At 44.7% G+C, this 23643-nt stretch overlaps 3 protein-coding genes and 1 long non-coding RNA gene across 13 annotated transcripts in view; 2 read left to right on the top strand and 2 right to left on the bottom strand.

The window, feature by feature from the left end:
* Positions 1–1937, top strand: part of LOC110351023 (uncharacterized) — a 48583-nt gene extending 46646 nt beyond the window's left edge. For 2 of the 3 annotated variants that reach the window (XM_087203313.1, XM_087203315.1), the window contains 3 exons: positions 425–494; positions 932–1043; positions 1183–1937. In XM_087203313.1, coding sequence (XP_087059439.1) covers positions 425–494; positions 932–1043; positions 1183–1689 — 689 coding nt within the window. In that variant the 3' untranslated portion in view covers positions 1690–1937. Of the gene's footprint in view, positions 1–424; positions 495–931 lie in introns of all 3 variants that reach the window. The other variant, XM_087203314.1, reaches the window with a different exon arrangement.
* On the bottom strand, positions 327–13275 carry LOC110351024 (uncharacterized). 3 transcript variants are annotated; one of them, XR_015448115.1, is made up of 5 exons: positions 13187–13275; positions 8723–8943; positions 7667–8010; positions 1183–3027; positions 327–1043 (listed from the first exon to the last, which is right to left on the bottom strand). It is a non-coding gene; the product is annotated as an uncharacterized LOC110351024 (long non-coding RNA). The 3 variants fall into 3 exon arrangements; XR_002398042.2 differs by having other exon boundaries at positions 1183–8010; positions 13187–13274; XR_015448116.1 differs by having other exon boundaries at positions 1183–8010; positions 8774–8943; positions 13187–13274.
* Positions 13276–13304: 29 nt separating this feature from the next.
* Psmb4 (proteasome 20S subunit beta 4) lies at positions 13305–15709 on the top strand. 2 transcript variants are annotated; one of them, XM_004854066.3, is made up of 7 exons: positions 13305–13503; positions 13752–13958; positions 14186–14332; positions 14486–14567; positions 14992–15108; positions 15307–15395; positions 15593–15709. In XM_004854066.3, exons 1-7 carry the CDS (start codon positions 13364–13366, stop codon positions 15600–15602), a joined length of 792 nt encoding a protein of 263 aa, XP_004854123.1. In that variant the 5' UTR covers positions 13305–13363; the 3' UTR covers positions 15603–15709. The 2 variants fall into 2 exon arrangements, with proteins under 2 accessions (XP_004854123.1, XP_087059465.1); XM_087203339.1 differs by lacking the exon at positions 15593–15709 and having other exon boundaries at positions 15307–15399.
* A 970-nt stretch (positions 15710–16679) lies between these two features.
* Pogz (pogo transposable element derived with ZNF domain) overlaps positions 16680–23643 on the bottom strand; it is a 56606-nt gene continuing 49642 nt past the window's right edge. For all 5 annotated transcript variants that reach the window (XM_004854068.4, XM_004854070.4, XM_087203316.1 and 2 more), the window contains 7 exons: positions 22803–22937; positions 22532–22704; positions 22231–22371; positions 21625–21681; positions 20724–20836; positions 20451–20475; positions 16680–20329 (listed from right to left, as the gene is read on the bottom strand). In XM_004854068.4, the coding sequence (XP_004854125.1) occupies positions 18658–20329; positions 20451–20475; positions 20724–20836; positions 21625–21681; positions 22231–22371; positions 22532–22704; positions 22803–22937 (2316 nt within the window). In that variant the 3' untranslated portion in view covers positions 16680–18657. The remainder of the gene's footprint in view (positions 20330–20450; positions 20476–20723; positions 20837–21624; positions 21682–22230; positions 22372–22531; positions 22705–22802; positions 22938–23643) is intronic.

Here is a 23643-nt window from a genome sequence, read left to right as displayed (position 1 = left end):
CCTGTGGGCTGACCAGTACAGAGGAGCTTGGGTCACAGCTGTTTGTCCTTGTCTTAGAGAAGGGAACTGGTTCTATATGTGGACTCTGATGCAACATGCAGTACTGTGACTGCACCAGCCTGTGGAATTAGGAAGGACACACTAGGAAATGTCTGCTGGGAATCTGGGCAATGTTATGGTATCCTGGGAAGAAGGCTTTATAACTGTATCCCACTTCTGCCCAGAAGAGGCCACGATGGCAATTCACCAGGTCAAAGATATTCTTCTGAAGGATGATAAAACCAAGCCAGATAGTTTCTTTAAAGACAAAGTATGGGGCCACTCACTACAAGTCTGTCAGTTTCTTCTAATATGGTGCATAAATGTTCATATCACTGTGTCCCAGAGATACTCCATGTCTGATTGGACATTTCTGAATTTGCAGGATATAATAGAGACCAGAACGATGACCCAATAATGCATGAAACCTGTACCATAGTTAATGAGGAGGGCAGGTAAGACATGGAGTTGGTCCCTGAGCAAAGGAGAATGTGTTCACATTCAGGCTGCCATGGAAACATGCACTGCTGACATCACAGTTCATTGCCCCACCCAGCCATGCCCTGGTCCTCTCAGAAAGGCTGTGACTTCCCCTGAGACTTGTAGTTGGTGTGGGTCAGTGTCAGGGCATTTCCTGATCTCCCTCCTCACACCCGTCCTCCCGGGTATGGTAACTCGGGAGGGTGAGTCCCTCCTGCGAGGACGCACTTCCCCTCAGGTGACTGGCAGGGATTTCACAGCATAGAGGCCATTCACATTCAAGAAATTGATGCACAGTTGCCCAGAATGTCCCAAAATTGTCTTTTGATGGCCTTAGCAGGAGTCTCTCCTAGAAATGTCTGTCAGTTCTCACTGAGTTCTAACTACATTTTTCTCCTCTGTCCTGGGGTAGCAATTTACATCTTTCTCTTCAAAGTGGGGAGCAAGCACTGGCCCAGAGATTAAGGAAGCGGCTGCAGAGAAGGAGAGATGGGTACATCTTCCACTGTCAACACCTCAGGTACCTCCTCACAGAAGCTGTCCCTGACACACAGCGGGAATGGCTAGCTCAGTGGTGCCAGAGGGCCAAGCACCTTGCCAGCAGGCTCAGGGAGTGGGTGGCAGTCGCAGGCTCTCACTAACCCTGGGCCTTCACCAAGGTACCTAGCTCCTGTGAGACTCCACGGGTCCAGCCAAGTTCCTCTGCTCTCCTGCCACCTGGATTTCCCTGGGAGCCTTGACAGATGCGGAGTACCTTGCAGCAAGGTCAGAGAAGGCCACGTTGGGTGGAGGCCGTGGCCGTGCAACTCTCACCTTCCTCCCTGGTGGAACGCGGTGTGCGCCGCAGGCAGCGTGTGTCCAGCATCCTCAGGCCCATGTGTATGGGCTCTCATGGGGCGGTGGTTTCCTCCTCCCCTGGAAATGAGTTGGTTTGAGTCAGAGGCATGGGGATTTGTTGAGCCACTGACCCTGCAGTCCACCTCTGTGGCAGCCCGAGGGCAGCTGGTCTCCAGGACTGCTGGTCTGAGTCACATCCACAGATCGGGGCCACTTAGCCTCATGGTTTGGTCCAGAACACGTTGCTGGCCATTTCTGTTAAGACAAACTTGTCACCTCCCAAACTCAGAAAATGTCTCTGTCCCTGATAGGCACTCCTTTCCCAGAAAGTGAGAAGTCCTTCCTAGTGTCCACATTGGCTGTTTTGAATTTCATGAAATTAAATTTTTTGACTGTTCATGAAAACCAGGAGCGTGAGGAAATTTGTGAGGAAGAATTTGGCAAAGATTCATGACACCAGGGTCCCGTGAATTCTGGCTTTTACCACTTAACATTCACCTACCCAAGCCCATGACGCATTCCTCTTTTGTTAACTTAGTTTGTTTTAAATCTAAAATAAATAAATAAAATGTATAGTCTTACGTGTTTGAAGGGTCTACTTTCATCTACAGTTTCCTTTTTATTTTCTTTTTTCCTGTGATTCTCCCTCTTTGTCATTTACTTGAGGTTGCCGAGGGGTTTTTCCTGCGGGGTGTTCTGCAGTCTGTGTTTGTCTGGTTTGTCCCTTTGTGTATTTTACATGTGGTTCTCTCACGCGTCCTTCCTTTCTGTTTGTGTTGGTACCTACAGCCATGTCTGGCTAGTGAGGAAAAGCAGGACCCTCTGGAACTGAAAACACTTCAGCAGCTACATTTTAACATCTCAGAAACAGGGCTGGGGATTTAGCTCAGTGGTTCTGCCACCTGCTGCGCAAGCACGAGGACCTGAGTTCAATCCCCGGTACCAAAAAAAAACAACAACAAACAAAAAAAATCTCAGAAACAGAGAACACAACAGAAAGAATCCTTTGCATTATTACACAGTGACAAAACAATGTTGTGTTAGAAAAGCTATCGATCTTTTAAAGAAAAAGGTATTTTATATTGCTTTGATTATTCACTTACAGATGACTCCTAAATGAAATGATACTGGGAGTTCATTCCCGCCTTGCTCTGGCCTTGGGTGAAATGCTCACCAGTCACATGTGGGCAGCAGCTTCTCTGTGGGAATGACATTGGAGAATATTTTCCGGTAAAGATCTCGCAGGTTGGTGATATAAATAATACATCATCTCCTCCTTCCTTGCCAGAACTGGAAGGTTTTGGCATGTTGGAAGGTGGCTGTTGTGGCAGGAAAGACAACCCAGGGAAAGCAGAAAGGAAGCTGCTGCTGGAGCAGATGGCTGCTGGGAAGCATGGGGGTTCAGATTAGAGCTTCTTATCCAGGTTGGAGTTACTTTAGGACAAAAACATGTACTACTCCCTGATGCTTCGGGGAGACAGGATGAATAAATGGTGCAAAAGCAATGTCCCTATTGCTGAGAGAAGCCTTCTGCTCCCACACCCCCATTTGTCCCAGTCTTTGTCTTTGGGCCGGAAGAGAATTCACTTCCTGAAAGGTGGGGCAGAATGTGCAGAGACTTTCCTGTGGCCAGGTCCAGCCCTGCGGGGTTGACTGACAGTCTAGGCTGTTCTGCAGAGAAGAAATGACAGGGTGTGTGCAGGGGGGTCACTGGTGGCCACCTGCTGGTCATCTATGTAGCCCACCAGGGAGTGAGTCCTCTGTGATGGAACATTTTTATTTATTTTTTATTTTTTTATTTTTATTTTTTGGTACCGGGGATCGAACTCGGGTCCTTGCGCTTGCAAGACGGGGCGGAACCACTGAGCTAAATCCCCGGCCCAGGAACATTTTTATTTAAGAATGCTTTTCTTCAATTCATCCCTCTCCTTTCATATTTTACCCTAAGCACCCAGGAAGAGCCAGGCCATTCACTCAACACCTTCCTAGTCTGTCTCCTTCAATAAATAACCAATTTTGTCACTAGAAGTTGTATCTTTCACAGAATATTAGAACTAGACCTCGCACATGTCGCAGAAGGACTGCTGTCCCTACAGTGTCCCATCACATTCATTTCATTCTGTGACCTCACACGTTCACAATTCATTGCATATATTTCTAGCTTGCACCTGAAGAACTTCTTCCTGCCTGTCCCCATTACCCAGCCTCCATGGTGCTGCCACATTCTTGGGTATTAGAGCAACACCCCACTTCTTGGAAGCAAGGCCTATGTCAGGGTTTTCAGAAGAACAAAATGGAAGTGTATGTCTAATAAGGAATTCATGAGATTACGGAGATGGACATTTCTAAGATGAAACGGCTAGGGACACAGGAAAGCCAAATAATACGCTGTTCCAATCAGGGTGTAAAAGCAGGAAAAGGCCACTGTAAAGTAGAACTAGTCCGGCTGGAGTATTTGTTTCTGTCTCAGTCGTAAGACAGCCCTGCTGACGATGTCGATGTCCAGGGCTGCTCCTCTGCCTCCACCCCCATCCTGACACCAACCGCATCTCCCCTCCCACTCTGCACTGTGTCAGTGGATGAGCCCTGCCCAAGTGCTGGTGATGTCACCATCACTGTTACTCCAGGGACTCTTGGTTCTACGGCAGAACCAATGGGGATCCTGGAGACATTACAACAGAGAGGACCAAAATGCAAAGGACCACTAGGGACCATTCTGAACAACTGCACATCAGCCAGTCAGAAAAGCTACACCACATAAATTCATTCACATACCTACTTAAACAACCACACGACCCAGAAAACCTGCACAGGTCAATAGTCAAGTTTGAATCAGTGAAGTCTCCCAACCAACAACAGCACAAGACAAGATACCCTGACTGCTGAATTCTACAAATCATTTCAAGCACAATGCCTCACAAGCACAAGGACCTGAGTTCAATCCCTGGTACCAAAGAAAAAAAAAAAATTTCCCTCAAAGAACTGCTTTCATTGCATCCCATAAGTTCTGGTATGTTTTATTGTCATTACCATTTAATTGTGGAAATTGTCTGATTTCTTCTTTAATTTCATCTGTGACCCATTGGTTCTTCAGGAGAGTGTTATTTAATTTCCATGTGTTTATGAAATTCTTGTAGTTTCTTTTGCCGTTGATTTCCAGTTTCATTGTGCTATGGTCTGATAATATGCTTGGGATAATTTCAATTCCTTTGCATTTACTTAAGCATGTTTGATGAGTTGGTATATGATCTATTTTGGAGACAGTCCCATGTGCAGCTGAGAGGAATGTGTATTCTGATGTTGTGGGGTGGAACACTCTGTAGACATCTACTAAGTCCATTTGTTCAAAAGTTTGGTTCAATTCTAATATTTCATTGTTGATTTTTTGTCTAGTTGATTTGTGACAGTGGGGTATTGAAATCCCCCGTTACAACTGTATTAGGGCATATATGATCTTTCATGTCCATTAATATTTGTTTTATATAGTTGGGTGTGCTGGTATTTGGTGCATATATATTTAGGATCATTACCTCTTCCTCTTGGATTGTTCCCTTTTCCAGGATATAGTGACCTTCTTTGTCTTTCTTAATCAGTCTTGGCTTGAAATCCAAATAGAATAGCTACCCCTCCTTTTTTCTGGGTTCCGGTTGCAAGGAATATTGTTTTCCATCCCTTGGCTTTCAGTCTACAAATTTATTTTTGAATTAAATGTGTTTCTTGTATGCAGCTTATTGTTGGATCTTGCTTCTTGATCCGTTCAGTCAGTCTGTTTCTTTTGATTGGTGAATTGAGACCATTAACACTGATGGTTATAACTGATATGTATTGTCTTATCTCTGTCATGTTATTTTCCTGCTGTTGGCTTCCTTCTTTCCTTTTCTGTTTAATTTCTTGCTTTGCCTAATAGATTCATTCTGTTGGGGCTCATGGAGTTGTCAGCCTTACTGTCTCTTTCTAGAATATGCTTCAGAACACTTTGGGGTGCTGGTTTGGTAGTCATGAATTTCTTCAGGTGTTCTTTGTCATGTTATTTCTCCATCAATTTTTTTTTTTTTTTGTACTGGGGATCAAACTCAGGACCTTGCACTTGCCAGGCAGGTGCTGTGCTCATGAGCTAAGTCCCCAGCCCTCTCCATCAATTTTGAAGGATAGTTTTACAGGGTGCATCAATCTGTGCTGGAGGTTGTTTTCCTTTAGGGCTTGAAATATTTCACTTCAAGCTCTCCTTGACATGAGGGTTTGTGTTAAGAAGCCTGCTGGAATTCTGATGGGCTTTCCTTTAGGGTGATTTGTTTCTTTTCTCTGACAGCTTTTAATATTTTGTCCTTGTGTTGAATTTCTGGAATCCTAACTATTACTTGCCTTGGGGAAGATTTTTTTTTTTATCATGGCTAATTGGAGTCCTATATGCCTCACTTATCTGTATGTCAAATTGTTTTTCTCTGCTTGGTAAGTTTTCTGCCCTTACTTCTGAGAACAGGTTTTTATGTCATTTGTGCTATCTCTTGCTTTTTTACTGACTCCAATCAATCTTATGTCTTTGCATCCTCTAGAAGCTGCTGGATTGATTTCTCATAGTCCTTTGCTATTTTTAAGAAATCTCTTTTCATGGTCACTAACTGCAATCCTGTCTTCTATATCTGATATTCTGTCCTCACATTGGCTCATTCTCCTGTGTATACTTTCAAAGGAGTTTGTTTTTTTTTTTTTGGTACCGGGGATCGAACTCTGGTCCTTGCCCTTGCGCAGCAGGCAGCGAAACCACTGAGCTAAATCCCTGGCCCTCAAAGGAGTTTTTAATCTCCTGGATATCTTTTTGAATCTGTTTCATGGACTCCATTTCTTTCCTATGCTGGGCATTCATGGTTTCCAGCATGTTCCTGAGCTCCTCTATTTTTTTAAATCTTTATCTGCTCTAGAGTCACTAAGCATGTCTTTCATTCGGCCCACCATCTCTGAGGTTATCTGGGAAATTATTTCTTTGATTATTGCTTTGGTTTTTTCTAGAGCCTTTGTTTATCTTCTTTGTTACTTCTCCTGTTACCTCTTCAGAGAGTCCAAGTGGGTGGGTTTCAGGTTGTTCCACCTCATTCCCCCTGGGGTTCACCTTTAGTGAACTGAAAGTCTGTAGGGGCTACATCTTGTTTAAGTGTCTTCTCACTTTCTACTTCTTTTTAAAACTTGATTCCTGAGTTGATGCTTGTAAACTGCTTATGGAGAGTAGCTTTACTGCCAGTATTCAGAACCCTTAGAAATCGCTACTTCTCAGAAGTGTCTTCCAGGTGTAGCTGGCTTTTGGATTTTGAGTCTGTTGCAGGATCCTGCCTCTTCAGATTATTGGGGGTGAGAAGTTTCTGCCTACTTGGCCCAGCAGCCAGTTCTCTGGCACTGGCCTAGAGGTTTTTATTTATTTTTTTAAGACCCTTAGGCAATCTCAGTCTTGGTATACCAGGAAGAACAACTGATTAGCACAATTGTATCACTTTGGCTAATGTAGTACAATTAACAATAACAATAGCATCAAATACAACCTAGAAAATGGCAAACTGTGGCCCTTAATATGGCAATTTTACCCTTAGGGGAGAAGATTTAAAAGGTGTTAGGGGGAAAAAAGAGAAGAAAAGAATTTTTAAAAAGAAAGAAAAAAAAGGGGTTAGGGGGATAAAAAACAGAAATAGAAGAAAAGGAAGAGATCAGAAGCCGGGGTGGAGGACAAACTTTAGTAAACTGGTGAAGCGGACAGGTGGGAAAAAGAGAAGGAAAAATTAAAACAAGAACAGAACAACAACAACAACAAACTAGAAACTGTGTTGAAACAAGAAAAACAAAACAAAACAAAATAAGAACTAGAAAGGAGGGGGGAAAAAAAGAAAAAGAAAAAAGAAAAAAAACCCCAAAACATCCAATTCAAGGTATATCTCTCCTGTGACTTTTAGGCAATGTGGGCAAACAGAGTCTAGAGCCAAATTGATTAATCCCAGCAAGCTAGCTGCAGCTTCGTGGTGGGGTAGTGGATAAGCCCGGCCAGCCTGCCCCTTTAGTTCCTCTGAAGTTCAGGCCAGTTTTCTGGCTATGAGGCTGGGACCAGATTCCTTGAGCCTAAACAGTCTATGTGTCTCCTGTCATCTTGAACTCCTCTCCCTGACCTCCTGCTGACTTGAACTCAGCACCCACACTGAGGCACTGGGAGCCACTAGATGGAGTCTGCCAACAGCTGTTCTGAGTTCCAAACTCAACTGGCCCTTCTCCATGACAGCTACCAGCCAATCACCCCCTCCTCCTGGTAGAGGTCTGAACCTGGATAACTCACCAGCTGCTGCAATCTGGTGTATCCACTGCTCTGGTCCACTGGTGCATTTCTCTGTGGAGGCCTATGGGGTTGCCAGCAGTCACCATGTGTCTGGAGGTTCACTCTGCTGTTCCCTCACTGAGAGTCTGGGCTCTGTGAGAGAGCACTGCTTGGTATCTCCCTCCTCTTCGTTAAAGTCTCTCTCTTCACTCTTCCTGTAGACTTCAATTCTCGCCTTAGATCCTTCTTGAGTCCCAGGGACACCCACTTCCCTCCTCCTCCTCCTCACGCTGCTATATTCCAGTGTCAGTATTGTAGATAGGTAAGCTACTTAGATGTCTTGTAGGCAGTTAGACAGGGCTGTCCTGGGAGAAGCCAACATGGAAGACAATCAAGACACATTCACTGAAGGCCAGCATTGTAAAAACTACCACACCTAGCTTCCCCTAAGGATGAATAGCAGTGATTGATCTTCTTTTTTTTTTCTTTTTTTGGTACCAGGGATTGAACTCAGGTCCTTGCGCTTGTGCAGCAGGCGGGAGAACCACTGAGCTAAATCCCCAGCCCGATTGATCTTCTAAATAGGTATCAGTCACCTGGGTTGGGGACCAAGATCTTACCCACCCCTTCCAAGAAAGGTGCCTGACTGAAAATCCTTCTATGCTTGCTACATGACTTGCTTCTCCATTTAATCCCTATTTAATCAATATTACCTAAGCGCCTATAATTGTCATAATCTTACTGGTTGATCATCGTTTTGTCTCACCTTGTGATTTCCCATTGGATCAATATTACCTAAATGATTGTACTTGTAATCTTACTAGTTGACTATAGTTTTGTCCCACTTCGAACCCGCCTCACCTCATGGCTTTGCTCCATAAAAACCCCCTGGGAAATAAGGTCCCAGGCTACCCACTTTCTGTGTCCCCTTCTGACTCTCTTAGACAGAAGCTATGTTTCTCTCAATAAATTCTTCCCACTCTTAACCTCTGTTGTTCCTAGAATCCATTCTTCGATTTTAGAGAACACAAACTCAGATTCTGTATATCTAGCAGGTCTGGGAGTTATACCTATTACCTCTATATCAACAGGACAACAAATCTCCGAGAAGCTCTTTCTGCTGCTCACCACACACTGCCATCTTCCTGGAAGTTGAGTGCAATCTCCTGATAGAAATATACAACTACAGCCAGGTGGAGTGGCTTGGGCCTGTTGTTCCTCTTACTCTGGAGGCTGAGGTAGGAGAATAGCTTGTGCCCAAGAGTTCAAGGCCAGCCAGGGCAAACAGTGAGACATCTCTGCAAAAGAAAGGAGAGAAGTAACTGCTTTATGACAGCCTAAAGTTGGAGAAGAAACCCAGTGCAGTGCCCACCGTATTCCCAGAGAGTGTTGAATCAGTGTCTAGTAGAATGATACATGAGGTAGGAAGAGCAAGGGAGAAAAAAAGGATATCAATAGGGAAATAATGCAATGACATGAATAACTCTCAATGTGAATGGTCTTAATTCCCCCATCAAAAGACACAGACTGGCAAAATGGATCAAGAAACAAAATCCAATGGTATGCTATATAAGAAACACACTTAAAGCAAAAAGAAATTCATAGACTAAAAAAATCAAAGGATGTAAAAACAATATTCCATGCAACAGGAGCCCCAAAACAAGCAGGAGGGGCTATCCTATTTTCCAAATGGACTCTAATCCAAAACTGATCAGAAGAGGCAAAGAAAGTCCCTACATATTGGTTAAGGAAATAATTCAATGGGAAGATATAATAATTACAAACATATATGCACCAAACACTGACACAATCAACTTAATTTTTAAAAAACCACACTGGTGGACATAAAAAATTAAATCAAATAAACAACACAAGTATAGTGGGAAACCTCAATACTCCACTATCACAAGTGGAGTGAACCAAACCTTTGAACAAATGGACTTGATAGATATCTACAAAGTGCTCCACCCCACAACAGAATACACATTCTTCTCAGCAGCACATGAAACTTTTGCCAAAAATAGACCACATAGTAGCCAATAAAGCATATTTAAGTAAATCCAAAAGGATCAGAATAATACTGTGTATATTATCATATCATAGTGCAATGAAACTAGAAATCAATGACAAAAGAAGTCACAGAAACTACACTAATACATAGAAATTAAACAATACACTTTTTTGGGGGGGGTACCAGGGATCAAACTTGGGACCTTGCGCTTGTGAGGCAGGTGATGGAACCACTAAGCTAAATCCCTGGCCCCCAAATAATACACTCTTAATCAACAGGTCCCAGAAAAAAATCAAAAAAGAAACTAGTCAGTTCCTAAAATCAAATGATAATGCCAGTAAAACATACCAGAACCTAGGGGATACAAAGAAAGCAGTCCTAAAACAGAAGTTTATAGCTGTGAATGCCCACATCAGAAAAACAGACTGAGCCCAAATAAATAATCTAATGAATAAATAATCTAATGATGCACTTCAAGGTCCTACAAAAATAAGAACAATCCAAATCCAAACCAGTACAAGGAAGGAAATTATAGAGATCAGTGTAGAAATTAATGAAATTGAGGCTAAAAATATACAAAGAATCAATGAATTGAAGAGCTGATTTTTCAAAAGAATAAACCAAAAGGGCCAGGGATTTAGCTCAGTGGTGCCACTGTCTGCCTTGCAAGCGCAAGATCCTGAGTTCGATCCCCAGTACAAAAAAAAAAAAGAATAAACCAAACAGACAAACCCTTAGCAATCATACCCAAAAAAGGAAAGACTCATATTAATGCAATAAGAAATTAAAAAGAAGAAATAACAAGGCACAACACTGAAATCCAGAAGATTATTATAACTACTCTGAAACCTGTACTCCAATAAATTGGAGAATTTAGAAGAAATGGATAGACTCCTAAATAGATATGAATTACCAAAACTGAACCAAGAAGATATAAAAATGGCAAATAATCGAATAACAGGTAATGAAATTGAAGTACTAGTAAAAACTTACCAACTAAGAAAAGCCTGGATCCCAACGATTCACCACTAAATTCTACAAGAACTTCAGGGAAGATCTAACACCAATTCTTCTCAAACTCTTTAATGAAACTGAAAGGGAAGAAGGACTTCCCAAGTCATTCCTGGAAGCTAGCATTACCCCGATTCCAAAACCAGACAAGGATCCAACCGAAAAAGAGAACTACAGTGGTACCTTAGCTCTAATTTAATCCTTTCCTGATTCTGGTTACAAACCAAAGGGAACAAGAACTGAATCAAATTCAATGGTTAAGTTCAATGATTAAGTTGACCTTATGGGGAAATTTGATTCAGTTTTTGTCCCATTCAGTTTGCGACCAGAATCATGCAAAGAATTAAGTTCATGAACCAAGGTACCACTGTATTATCAAAATAGCCTTATTTCAAAAACTGATATATAGGTTTAACGCAATCCCAATCAAAATATCAACAGCATTCTTCACAGAACTAGAGAAAACCATCAGGCATGGTGGTGCACACCTGTAAGCCCTTGTGAACTAAGCAGTCTTGGTCTACTACACCCTCTGCCACAATGTCCTTGCCTGGGAGCCAGCCAATCACAGACTGAAACCATTAGCAAAATAAACATCTTTAAGTTGTAAGTGCTGAGTATTATGTGTAAGCAAAGAGAAAGCTGACTAATACAATTTGTAAGCCAAAGTATCATAAGTTGAGTAGGACCTTTATTAGAGTTAGCATTTAAGAGTGTAAAAATAGGGGTCGGGGATGTAGCTCAGTGGTAGAGAACTTGCCTCATATGCCTAAGGCCATGTTTAATTTCTGGCACTGAAAAAAAGAAATCTAGAATCATCATGTTAAAGAAAATAGAGAAAACGATTGCCATATATATATGAAAATATGAAGAATTTAAACAGAAAATTGCAATCTGTAAAAAGACCAATTAGGAATTTGAGAGCTGAAAAAAATATAAAATCTGAAATTAAGAACTCAGTATATGAATTTAGCAGCAGAATAGATACAGCAGAGCATAAGATTAGTGAACGTGAATATAAGTCAGCAGAAAATTCCCCAATTGAGGCAGATATAAAAAAGAATGAGAAAAAAAGAAAGCAGGAAACATGGCTGCTTTACCAAATATCTAGCACAGACACAATTGAAGTCTCAGAGGGAGAGAAGAAGGCCAGGGATGTAGCTCAGCAGCACAGCACCTGTCTGGTAAGCGCAAGGTCCTGAGTTCAGTTTCTGGTACCAAAAAGGAAAAAAGGAGAAAAAAAGAAAGAAAGCGAGAAGAGAAAATATTGGACAAAAGCAATGTTCAAAGAGACAGTTGGGCTGGGGATTTAGCTCAGTGGTTCAACCACCTGCCTTGCAAGCACAAGGTCCTGAGTTCGATCCCCAGTACCCACCCCCCCAAAAAGACACAGTGGCTGAGAATTTTCCAAAACTGATAAAAGATATTTAGCCCACAGATTCAAGAATGTCAGCAAAAGCAGGTTCGGTAAATATAAATAAAACCATGCCCCCCTCTTGCAAAAAAAAAAAAAAGAAAGAAAAAGATCATGGCTTACCATATCCTAGTAACATTAGTAAACCTATTGAGAGAATTCAGATTAAAACGAAACAAAACATAGGTGGGCATAGTGGTGAATGCCTGTAACCATTCTGGGCAGAGGAAGGGAAGCTGAAGCAGGAGACTCACAAATGAGAGTTCAGCCTGGGTGCTTAGTGAGACCCTGTCTCAAAGTAAAAAATAAAAAGGGCTGAGAATGTAGCTCAACACAAAGGGCCCAGGTTCGATCCCCAGTATCACAAGACAAACAAAAAAATCCCATTTACCTTCAAAGAAACAATAGTACAAATAACAAAACAATGGAAGTCAGAAGAAATTAAATTACATCCTTAAAGTTCCAAAAAGAAAATATTTGCCAATTTATGCCAAAGGAAATATTTGACAAAATTAAAATTTTGAAAAGACACTTTTATCAAAGCAATTTTGAAGAACAGTCATGTGAGGTCTAACACGTTCAAAAATTTAGCATAAATCTACAGTAACTGAAATGGTGACACTGTTGTAAAGACATATAGGCCAATGGAATTGAATAGAAAGCCCAGAATAAACTCTCCCAGATATGATCATTCTACAAGGAGGCAAAAACCATTACATGGGGGAAAAGGACAGTTTTTCTTTCAATAAATGATGGTCACATGCAAAAGAATGAAATTTTATCCTTATCTTACACCATATATAAAAATAAAACATAAGAACTAAAACTAAAAAACTCTTAGAAGAAAACAGGCAGAAAGTTTTGTGACATTGTATTTGACAATGATTTCTTAGCTATGACACTGAAAGTATGGCCAAAACACACACACACACACACACACACACACACACACACACACACACACACACACACACACAATAGGACTACATCAAAATTTAAAAACTTTAGGGGCCGGGGATTTAGCTCAGTGGTTTCGCTGCCTGCTGCGCAAGCTCAAGGACCCGAGTTCGATCCCCGATCCCCCCCCCCCCCCAAATTTAAAAACCTTGTGGATAAAAGGCTGCTACATCTCATTCGCTATTCAGGACAATGGTACCTTCGGATATGACCTCATCAACATGGCTTCTGAAAGTGGCTTTCAGGAAGAAGAAAAGTGTAACACTGAAGGATCACTTCCGCTTCCGCTGGGACAACAGCTTTCATTTCTTCCACCGTGACTAAGATGGAAGCGCTTTTGGAGTCGCGGGGTGGGCACTGGGCCGGGGGTCCGGCCCCAGGACAGTTTTACCGCGTCCCGTCCACTCCCGCTTCCTTCTTGGATCCAGCGTCCGCACTCCACGGGGATCCCGTCACGCGGACCTTGTAAGTTTTCGCGCCTTGGCGGAGCAGGGCGAAGGGCCGCGGCGCGCGGTCCGGCTGGCAGGGTCTTGAGCGGGGCTGTGGGGCGGGAGGCGCGAGCCACGGGGGCAGGGGCGCCCCGGCGGAGGCCCGGGGTGTGCGGATCTCTGGGGGGACCCAGAGAGGGTGGGAAATGGAGCCCAGACTCGGAAAGAGCGCAGGCTCTGCCCGGCTCCTCCTGCCGCCAGAGCCCTAACCCTCTCCCTCTTCAGGAACCCCATGGTGACCGGGACCTCGGTTCTCGGCGTCAAGTTCGACGGCGGAGTGGTGATCGCAGCCGACATGCTGGGCTCCTACGGCTCCCTGGCTCGTTTCCGTAACATCTCTCGCATTATGCGAGTCAACGACAGCACCATGCTGGGTGCCTCTGGAGACTATGCTGACTTCCAGTACTTGAAGCAGGTTCTCGGCCAGATGGTGTGAGTCGCCTGGAGCATGGGGTAGTAGTAGGAAATGGGAAAGAGGAGCTCCAGTGTTTTATTCCCTTGGATCGGATGGGAGGAGTTGAGGCTGCAGCAGCGGGTTGAGAGAATTGGTGGATGTTGAAAATATATTTACAACAAAGTAGTTGTGCTATCTTCTTTTGGGGTGGGTGGAGATCTTGACTTCCATTGTCACCCTTTTCTCACAACCAATTCCCTTGAAGGATTGACGAGGAGTTGTTGGGAGACGGACACAGCTATAGCCCTAGAGCTATTCATTCGTGGCTGACCAGGGCCATGTACAGCCGGCGCTCGAAGATGAACCCCCTGTGGAACACTATGATCATTGGAGGCTGTGCAGATGGAGAGAGGTTGATACACGAACACAATGACTTCCTTCCTTAACCACCCAGCCTGTCTTGTCTCTTCTCCCCAGTGAATCCCTTTCTCAGACCCCCTCATCCCATTCTTCAGCTAAGAAATGTAAGCTTAAAGGAATTTTTTGACCCACTGTGTCCTGTTAGCTTCCTCGGTTACGTGGACATGCTTGGTGTAGCCTACGAAGCCCCTTCGCTGGCCACTGGTTATGGTGCATACTTGGCTCAGGTAGGAAGTGGGACTAGAGGTTGGGGAGGGGAGAAGAAATAGGTGGTTGGTGGTTGCTTTTTGTGCCCCGGGAATTCTGATGAGGGACAGGCTGAGGTCCCTATTTTGGTTGGTTTTCTTTGTATCAGGAGGCTGGGATTGTTGGTGCTTATATTCCAGTGGCAAGGTGGCTGGCTGGAGTCAACAGACAGGGGCAGAGTGGATGCCCTAGAACAGTGATGGTGAACCTCTTAGAGCTTTCAGTGATGCCAGCAGCCCACCGTGGCATGCGTGCCGTAGGTTCACCACCACTGCTCCAGAACTTCCCCTTCACAAGGGGAAGCATTAGCATTTCAGTGAAACAATAAATAGAAATCATCTTTTCACTCATTTACTCTGTGGGTCAGACACTTTATCAGCCAGATAATTCTTCCCATCTCCCTAGCCTCTGCTTCGAGAAGTTCTGGAGAAGCAGCCAGTGCTGAGCCAGACTGAGGCCCGCGAGCTGGTAAAACGCTGCATGCGCGTGCTGTACTATCGAGATGCCCGTTCGTATAACCGGGTGAGTGAAGGGTAAAACTCCTGGGAGCGCAGTTGGCAGGCTGTGACTACTGGAAACCGGTTGGTCGGTCTGTATGATGAGAAGGACAGACTGCCTCCCTTATGTGACTCCTGTTTTCAGAGGATGGGAAGACTGACTGCTTAACCTTTGACTCTCATTTGAGAGCAGGCATTTTCAATGAAAGCTGTTTTCTTTCAGTTTGAAATCGCCACTGTAACTGAAAAAGGTGTTGAAATAGAGGGACCGCTGTCTGCTGAGACCAACTGGGATATTGCCCACATGATCAGGTGACTGAAATTAAAATTACTGTATAAAGAAAACAGGTATAGAAGAGTTGGGAGACCCCTTGGCTTGCACTAAGCTGGGCTTTTCTGGAGGAAAGATTCAATAGAGAGGGTTTGGGTGGGAGGGTAGAGGTGCTTTTAGGAATTGATCCCTTTACGTGTCACAATTTTTCTAATGCTAATGTAATTTTCTTTTTTAGTGGCTTTTAATAAAATACAGATGCATTATCCAGAACTGAAGTTGCACCCCATAACTTTGAACTTGGCTGGTTCAAAGGTAGACTTTTGTAAAATAAAGCAGTCTTTCAAAGTGCTTACCAAGTGGTTTTATTTTCTGACTAGGTCATGTCGACAGTTACATTGCCATGGGTGTAGTGGGGCACACCTATGATCCCAGCACTCAGGAAGCTGAGGCAGGAGAGCTGCGAGTTTGAGGCCAGCCTGGGCTACATAGTGAGCCCAAGGCAAGCTGGAACCACACAGGGAGACTATCTCTAAAATATATATACAGGGCCGGGGATTTAGCTCATTGGTTCTGCCATCTGCCTCCAAAGCACAAGGTCCCAAGTTTGATCCCTGGTACAAAAAAATAATAATACAAAATAGATAGATACAGACAGTTGTGCTGCCAAATGCCGTCTTCCCTCGTGGTCAGAGAACCCAAGCCACTTGTGGTGAACCCATGGCACGTGTGCCACAGCAGGTGGTTGAATCATCAAAATCTCGAAAAGGTTTGCCATAGTCTTAGGCTCTTACCCAGATACAGAATTTCCTGACCCACGACGTCCCAGAGGCAGCTCTCTGAGCCAGACTCTGCTAACTGGCTTCTGTAACTTCCCCTAGAATTAGTGCCCTAATTCTAGAATGTAAGCTTCCTGGTTATGACGGAAGATATGACTTACTGCAACACTATTTCAGACAGACAGCTGCTGTGACTTTACCCTCCGCCTGGGAGTAGCTGCTCCAGCCCACACCACATTTTTCATACAGGAACACTGAGCAATGTGAACATTTAACCTAAATGTCTAAATTACTCAAGAATTCTAAGAAGTACTGTGTTCATTAAAAAGTCCTAAGTGTAGTTGTGAGATTCAAGTCAGCTGATTATCAGCCGTGTTCAGCCCCTGCAATGGTTATAATCTTAAATACGAACACCATAAGTGACACTAATGCATATCCTCTCCAAACCTCCAGACAGTGATTAGGCAGCAACTAGTGGATGCAACAATTTAAGCAAAAGCAAACCATTAGCTTTCCACGGTATAGTTCCACAGTCTTGACACAGAATATAGTCAATAAATACGTTTATTGATTAAACTGAATTATAAAAAAAAACCCAAAAAACTTCCTTCTACTACTAAGCCATGCAGGCAGTCCACAAAGACAACTTCCTGGCCCAAACCCAGCTGATCAGTTAGTGTCATGATCTTTAAAAACTGCTCCCACCCAGAAAGTCAGCATGCAGAGGACAGTGACCCCACTCCGCTGACTGGCTGCTGTGGAGATGGCTAGAGGGCTGGCGGCGGCAGCTGCTGTCGTTCTTGAGCTTTCTCAGAGGACTTGTAAGTCCAGTCTCAACAGCATCAGGCACAAGGCTGGGGAAGGTGCCCAGGTGGACCCTTAGTTCAGTCTCCAGCTGCTGCAGTTCAGAGATGGCCACTGTCCTGGGAGGACTGCTCCAGGTCACTATCGTGGTGTGTTTGGGTGTATAAAAATGACAACAAAAACAGGTCTGGGAGTGACTGCGTGGCAACAGACGTCCCCTGTGCCACCAGGCCCACCAGGTCCTGAGCACCTCCCAGTCTGTGAAGGCCATGAACAGGGTCACCTAGAAAAAAGTTTACAAATGCATTTCCCTCATTTTATTAACTGCTCCATTTGTGTACACTTGAAAGATTTAACCATTTACAAGCTTGTGCGGTGGCCTCCTTGGCTCACAGGAGGTGGAAGGATTGCTGAAGCCTCAGGATGGACAGATGACTGTGGGAAAGTGGACTTGGTTTTCTGCTCCTCTCTGTACAGCACATTTTGGTAACCATAAGCACATTAAGTTTTTGTTAAAAAAAATCCCTCATGCAAACTGTAGAAAAATTTTTCCTTGAAGCTGGCAGTGAAAAATAGTCATGTTTTTTTTCTTTGTGCACACCCCATGTTTTTTTGTGTCAGATTCTTCTCTAAGCATTAAGAGAAAGAGGAGTCATAGGGTAAGCAGGATTCACAAATGATCTGTCACTGTCTTCGGTTCAGCATTCAGCATTCACACAAGCCCGTGCTGCAGGGCCTGGGTCTTCTGAACAGGCTGCTGACCGCTGCTCAGGATGAAGTCACTGAAGCGGGGGCTGCCCGATGGGGCTTGCAGGATGCAGACGCAAGCGTGCATGCTTTCCACCCTACCTTCTGTTTAGTCAGCTTGGCCCCTCCTGCTTGCTAACGACACATGTATGATCCTTTGTCCGGAGTGATGGACGGTGTGAGAATGGGAGAGGGTCAAGGGCAGCAAGTGCAAGAAATAATGTTTCTGTCATGTTTTTGTTGGAGGGAGGGTAGTGAGGAAAAGACCAATCTAGTCATCATTCTGGATGATTAAAGGTGGTTTCATGCATTTTTAAAGCCACAATTTTATATCTAGAGTTGCTGTAGAAACCAACATCTCTGGAGATGGAAGGAAAGAGGAGAAGGAAGAGAGAGTTCAGTGGGGTTTTTTTCCATTTTCATTTTTATATAAAAGTGTTAAGACCACAATGAAAAAGTTTATCCATATATATAATAAACCAGTTTGTGAGCTACATATTTTTGTCTTTCCCGTCTTCAGAAATGTTCTCACATTGACAATGGTTATTAGATAGCATCATGCCCAAAGACACTGGCCACACAGTAAAACAAAACTCAGTACTATGATACAATTGAGGTAAAAGGGGAAACAAAACAATTCAACATTTGCCCACAAAGGATTTTTTTTCTTTTTGATTTTTTTCAGAAAAATACCAAACACAGTGATTTAAATTTTTTTAAAAAGTCGCAAAAAACCTGTTTTTAGCAGAAGTGAATGACCAATGGGCCAGCTCTCGGCTCAGACGTGACCACTATTGATTTTCCTAATAATCCACAAATTCACAGGGAAATTTAAGTCAATGTCAGGGGGAGTGGTGGCATAAAATTAAAAATATAAATCAAGTACCCCACCTGGTGTGCCCCCTTTCACTAAACCCCTCTCCCTCCCTCCCCTTCCCACCCCCAACTTCACGCGTTCTCATGACTTCAGCACTCAGATCTCCATCAGATCCAGATCAGCTTCTTCAAAGCCATAGAAGGACTCCGTCTCACTCTCGCCCTCGAAGAGCTGGTGAAGGCTTTCGGGCTCCACTGTCTCTTCGGGAGACGACCTGGGTCGGGGAGTGGAAGCTGAGGGCTCCTCAGACTGTTCCCCACTCAGCTTCAGCTGCTCCTCCAGGGAGGCGATGAGCTCCTCCTGCATGTCAGCATTGCGCGTCGGGGAGTGGACGGTGCCGTCAGGGCCCGGCAGAACACTGGCCACAAGGAAGGACCGCTGAACCAGCTCCGGACAGTCCCTGATGACGCCCAGCACCTCCCCCAGCCAGACCAGCACCAGCTGCAGCAGGACCTCAGAATCGCACGCAATGTCTGCCATCTCCCGAGCCTGCTCCTTCCACTTTTTGTGTAGGAAGTTCTTGACAGTTCGTTTAATACATACGTCTAATGGCTGGATTTTGGAGCTACAGCCTGCCGGCACCACGGCAGGCAAAGTGCTAGAGGCACTGAGCACAGCCAGTACCTCCTCTGACAGGTGAGTGCGGTGACAGTCCATCACAAGCATGCCTTTGCTGGGCTGGCAAGCGGTGTGCTTCTGCCACACCCGGGTAGACCACAGCTCCATGATTTCATCGTCACTGTAGCCGCTCTCCTTCACCTCTAGTAATATGGAGTCTGGCACATTAGCAGGCAGATCTATTTGTCCTCGGTAGAAAACCAGGGTGGGGAGGATGGTGCCATCTGCCAGAATGGCCAGCACTACATCACACCAAGGTTCCCCCGTGCCCACTGTCTGTAGGGCGTTCTCCTTGCGGTCATCACTGCTCAGTACCTCTGTATCCAGGAACAAGGAGACCTCATCAATGGCCACAATCATAGACAAGGGTAAGTCCTGGTTGTGAATCTGTCGCTGTACAAATTCAATGAAGAGTCCTGCATTCTCTGCCACATCTTTTGGCAGAGTGTGAGCCACAGCTCGCCGGGCATGGGGAGTTAGGTGGTGCCGCAGCATGAAACGCACAGCCCACTCGTAAGAAATCTTAAACCCCCCCTCCAAAGAACGTCCTATTTTGGTGGCCTTCTGAAACAAGGTCTCCTCGTTTACAGGCAGCTGTTGCTCTCGCTGAGTCAGCACCCACTCAGCCAGTTTCTCTTCTGCCTCAAAGCTGAGATACTTGCCCTCTAGATTCTCCCCCTGAGAGGCCTGGAAGCGACGAAGCCAACGCCGGATTCGTCGCTGGGGGTTTCGGAAATGTTCGGCTGCTTGTTCCGTGTTGCAGCACAGGGCAAACAGTACTACTCGCAGCTTCTTCACAGACAGCTGCTCCTTCTTGCCAGCCCCACTGCCACCTCCACCACCTGATGCTGCCTCGGGTTCCTGGGTGATTGGGCTCCCTTCATCCTGGTCATCAACATTCAGACACTCAGCCACCTCTGTGGCCAAGGGTGGAAGGGCCAAGGGCTGGGGGTGAGTGGGGGTTGGTGGGGGGGTTGCGGTTGAGGCTGGTGACGGGAGTGCCTGGGCCATGGGGACAGGGGGCTCTTCAGGTTCAGCTGGGGTGCCGCCCACAGGCTTCACAGTGGCAGCTTTGCTGGGGGAAAAGAAGGAAGGGGGACACATGTTCTTCAGGTTCCGGTCATGCCCTCGGTCATGGGCCTGTCCATACCTGAAGGGTGGGGAGCAGAGAGGAGAAAGATGAGCTAAATAAAGAAACTAAAATGACAGAGGCAGTAATAAGAAGAGTAAACACACTGCAGAGCAGAAATTATGACATGAGCTTTCATTACCTTGAATGAGACATCCAAGTGAGCCCTGAGAAAGAGATAACAGAAAAAAGTGTTAGCTCAGTGAAGCTCTCCAAGGACTGGGTCCTTGGATTTCAACTACTACACAAAATCACACTCTTCCCAGGGCCAACTTTCCTCTCTAAACTTCAGGTCTGAATGTTTCCAATTTGGTGTAGTATATCTAAAAGGGACTGGCGAGGCCAGAGAAGGATGCTCCAGATTCATAGCACGACGTATTTTTGCTCCCCTGTGACCTCCGTCTCTCCTACTTACCCCGTGGCAGGATGCTGCTAGATCTGTGAGAGGGGTTGAATACCAAATGCTTGGCCATGGCATCGCCCACAGAGGTAACAAAGGTGCAGGAAGTGCAGGCCAGCTTGATTCCACTAAGAGAGAAAGTCAAGAGTACATAACACAGCAAGCACAAGGACCCGAGTGATAGGTCTCCCACCACCTCAGCAGCTATTATGTATAGTAGCTGCCCTCTTCCTATGGTGCCTTGACCCATCCCCTGTGTGATGTCATGCCAAGATGGCTGCTCCCACCAAAGAATAAACCCTTCTTCCCAGCATGCCCCTGTTCCCGCCTAGAAAGTAACCTAATACTCGCTCACCTCCTACCACCTAGTGACATCATGGGCTCCTCCATTCCCTAAGTCACTACCTCACTCAACCCCACCTCTGCCCCTACAAACCCCACCCCAGTCTCTATAAAAGACTCTCCCTGCCCCAGCCATATAGCTTTGGCTCTCCTTTGTTCAGAGACAGCCCGGCAGATCTATCCCCCTAATAAAGGCTTGTTGTGGCCTGGTCTGGTCTTGGTCTTCGGCCCTTTTACCTGACACCAAGTTTGATCCCCGGTACCAAAAACAGGAGTACATAACACAAACACTGCACTGACACCAGGGCAAGCTAAACTTTGGGCTTAATAAAGAAAAGGAAGGGCCGGGGATTTAGCTCAGTGGTTTTGCTGCCTGCTGAGTAAGCGCAAGGACCCGAGTTTGATCACCGGTACCAAAAAAAAAAAGAATAAAGAAAAGAAAAAGAGGCTCCCTTCCTCAGGCTCCCTTCCTCCTCTTTTTCAAATTAATTCACATAACCACACCCACAAAATAGCCAAAAGGACTTATCATAAAAACTTGAAAAATTAAGAGTACTAATAAGTTTTTCATTACCTCACAGAATTTTTAAATAATGCCAAATACTTGGGGCTCTTCCGTGGAACATGATTGCTGAGAAAGACAAAAAACAAGTGGAGTCAGTTGTTATGTTCCGCTGGCTAACCTTGATATCACCAGCTAATGACAATGTCCAGCAAGAGATGCCCCTCCAACCTACCCTCATCTTAAACCAAGCCAACTTTCTTATCACCATGCTCCCGCTTTTAAATTTTGAGACAAGGTATTGAACGTCCTCCTGCCTCCTGTGACCCTCCGCCTCAGCCTCCCAAATAGCTGGAATTACAGGCATGGCCCACCATATCCAATGCCTTTACTATGCTTGTTAAACTTTAGTTATGTACACGAAATCACTTGAGGATCTATTATCATTCACATTCTGATGCAGTAGGTCTGAGGGGGAATCACTCAGAGTAGTGAAGTCCTAGGGAATTGGAGCACAGATCATCAAAGCCAAATCAACATGGGTTTGGCCTCTTTATCTACTAAGAGAAATGGGCAAACAACTCTAAGGGCTGAAGGAGGATATAAACTAAGAGGGAGGCAGGGAGTGAAAGGAGTTGCAGATAATCAAGTAGAAATACGACCTGAATCACGACTTACTTGATCATGTGGTTGGCATAAGCTCGAGAGCAGCAGGTGCTATAGCGACACAGAGAGCAATGTACATAAGTAGGGAAATGATTTGGGAAATCTGGGATCTCAAAGCTGCACTCCAGACATGTTTGCCGACCCATGACACTCCTGTCCAAAAAAGAAAAGAAAAATTCTTATTACTGCCTCAGGTATCTTCAAACTAGGAATTTTAGAACATCAGCCCCGCTAAAAGGCTATCCAATTTCACTATCAGGAATAATCCTGCCCATCAGTCCCCACCACCCAGCAATGAGAAGAAAGCGCTGACATTTTCCTAACAGCTCTCTTCTGGATGTTGCGTTGGACAGGGGGATAAAGGAAGACAGGCAGAGGGTCCGTTGAGGAGGTCAGTGGCGCTGCCTCCTGCAAGGCGCTGGGAGGCGTATCACTGGAGGATATAGGAACAGTTCGTGGCTGCCCTCGGGAAGCCCGGATTGTCACCTGAGAGTCAAGGGAAGGAACAGTCAACTTCAGAATACTGAAAATCTCTTTGCCTCCCTTCCCTGGGTCTGTAGAAGCAACTTCAGCAATCTCTTTACCTTGGTGCCTGGTTTCAAGCCTTCTAGCTGCTTGGGTTTGCGGAAGGTTTTATGGTGCTGAAGCTTGTGTTCAATTTTGTCCTTGGCAAAGAGAAACTGCAGACGGCATTTATTGCAGTGGTAAACATTTCTCTTCTGAAGGGGGAAAAAAAGGAGACAAGAATCTCTTAAAAATTTCCATAAATTTTCTTCTCTAAGGTCAATGTCAAATACATCATTTTCCACCTTCGTGTTGATAATTTAAGCAAGTAAGAAAGGAATATACAAGAAAACTACCATCAAGAAGCATCATCTCTCAAACTCCCAAAGGAAGGTCAGGCTGAGCAGGTCCGCCCGCCAGCCCTTTTGACTCCTCAGTCTGGACCAGTACTGAAAGCTTTACTGGCCCTGCTTTCTCCTCACACCGTGCAGACAGTGCTACCTATTCCTGATTCTTCTTGGTTTTTTTTTTTAAAGACACTAATATGTATATCATAAAAAAACAAAAATAATTCATACTTTTTACCCTGTACTCTTTCATGTTGTTAGTTTGCCTTTAGTTGACTCTCAGTCCCTTTCCACAGAAACAGGTGTTACTAGTTTCCTAAGCATTACAGTCTAAGCACGTGACCATGTAACATAACATTCATACTAATCACTGCCTCCATTTTGTTTTTAGCACAATGATATTGTCTATATCTTGTTGTTTTCCTTGTAACACAGTAGTATATACAGGATGTTTCCTTGTGGACCATTTTGAGAATTAAGTCTGCCTTGTACTGAATTCAGTCCTTAAAACTAGGACTCATTCATATCTATGATGTTCTCCGCTAGGACAGCAAGAGAATGTAACATCAGGCCG

The sequence above is a fragment of the Heterocephalus glaber genome, unplaced genomic scaffold (genome assembly GCF_053883595.1).
Source record: "Heterocephalus glaber isolate CG9 unplaced genomic scaffold, H.glaber_assembly_v1.0 deba00001795, whole genome shotgun sequence".
Taxonomy (NCBI): domain Eukaryota; kingdom Metazoa; phylum Chordata; class Mammalia; order Rodentia; family Bathyergidae; genus Heterocephalus; species Heterocephalus glaber.
The sequence above is the reverse complement of the archived record's forward strand: the minus strand, read 5'-3'. Positions and strand labels throughout refer to the sequence as shown.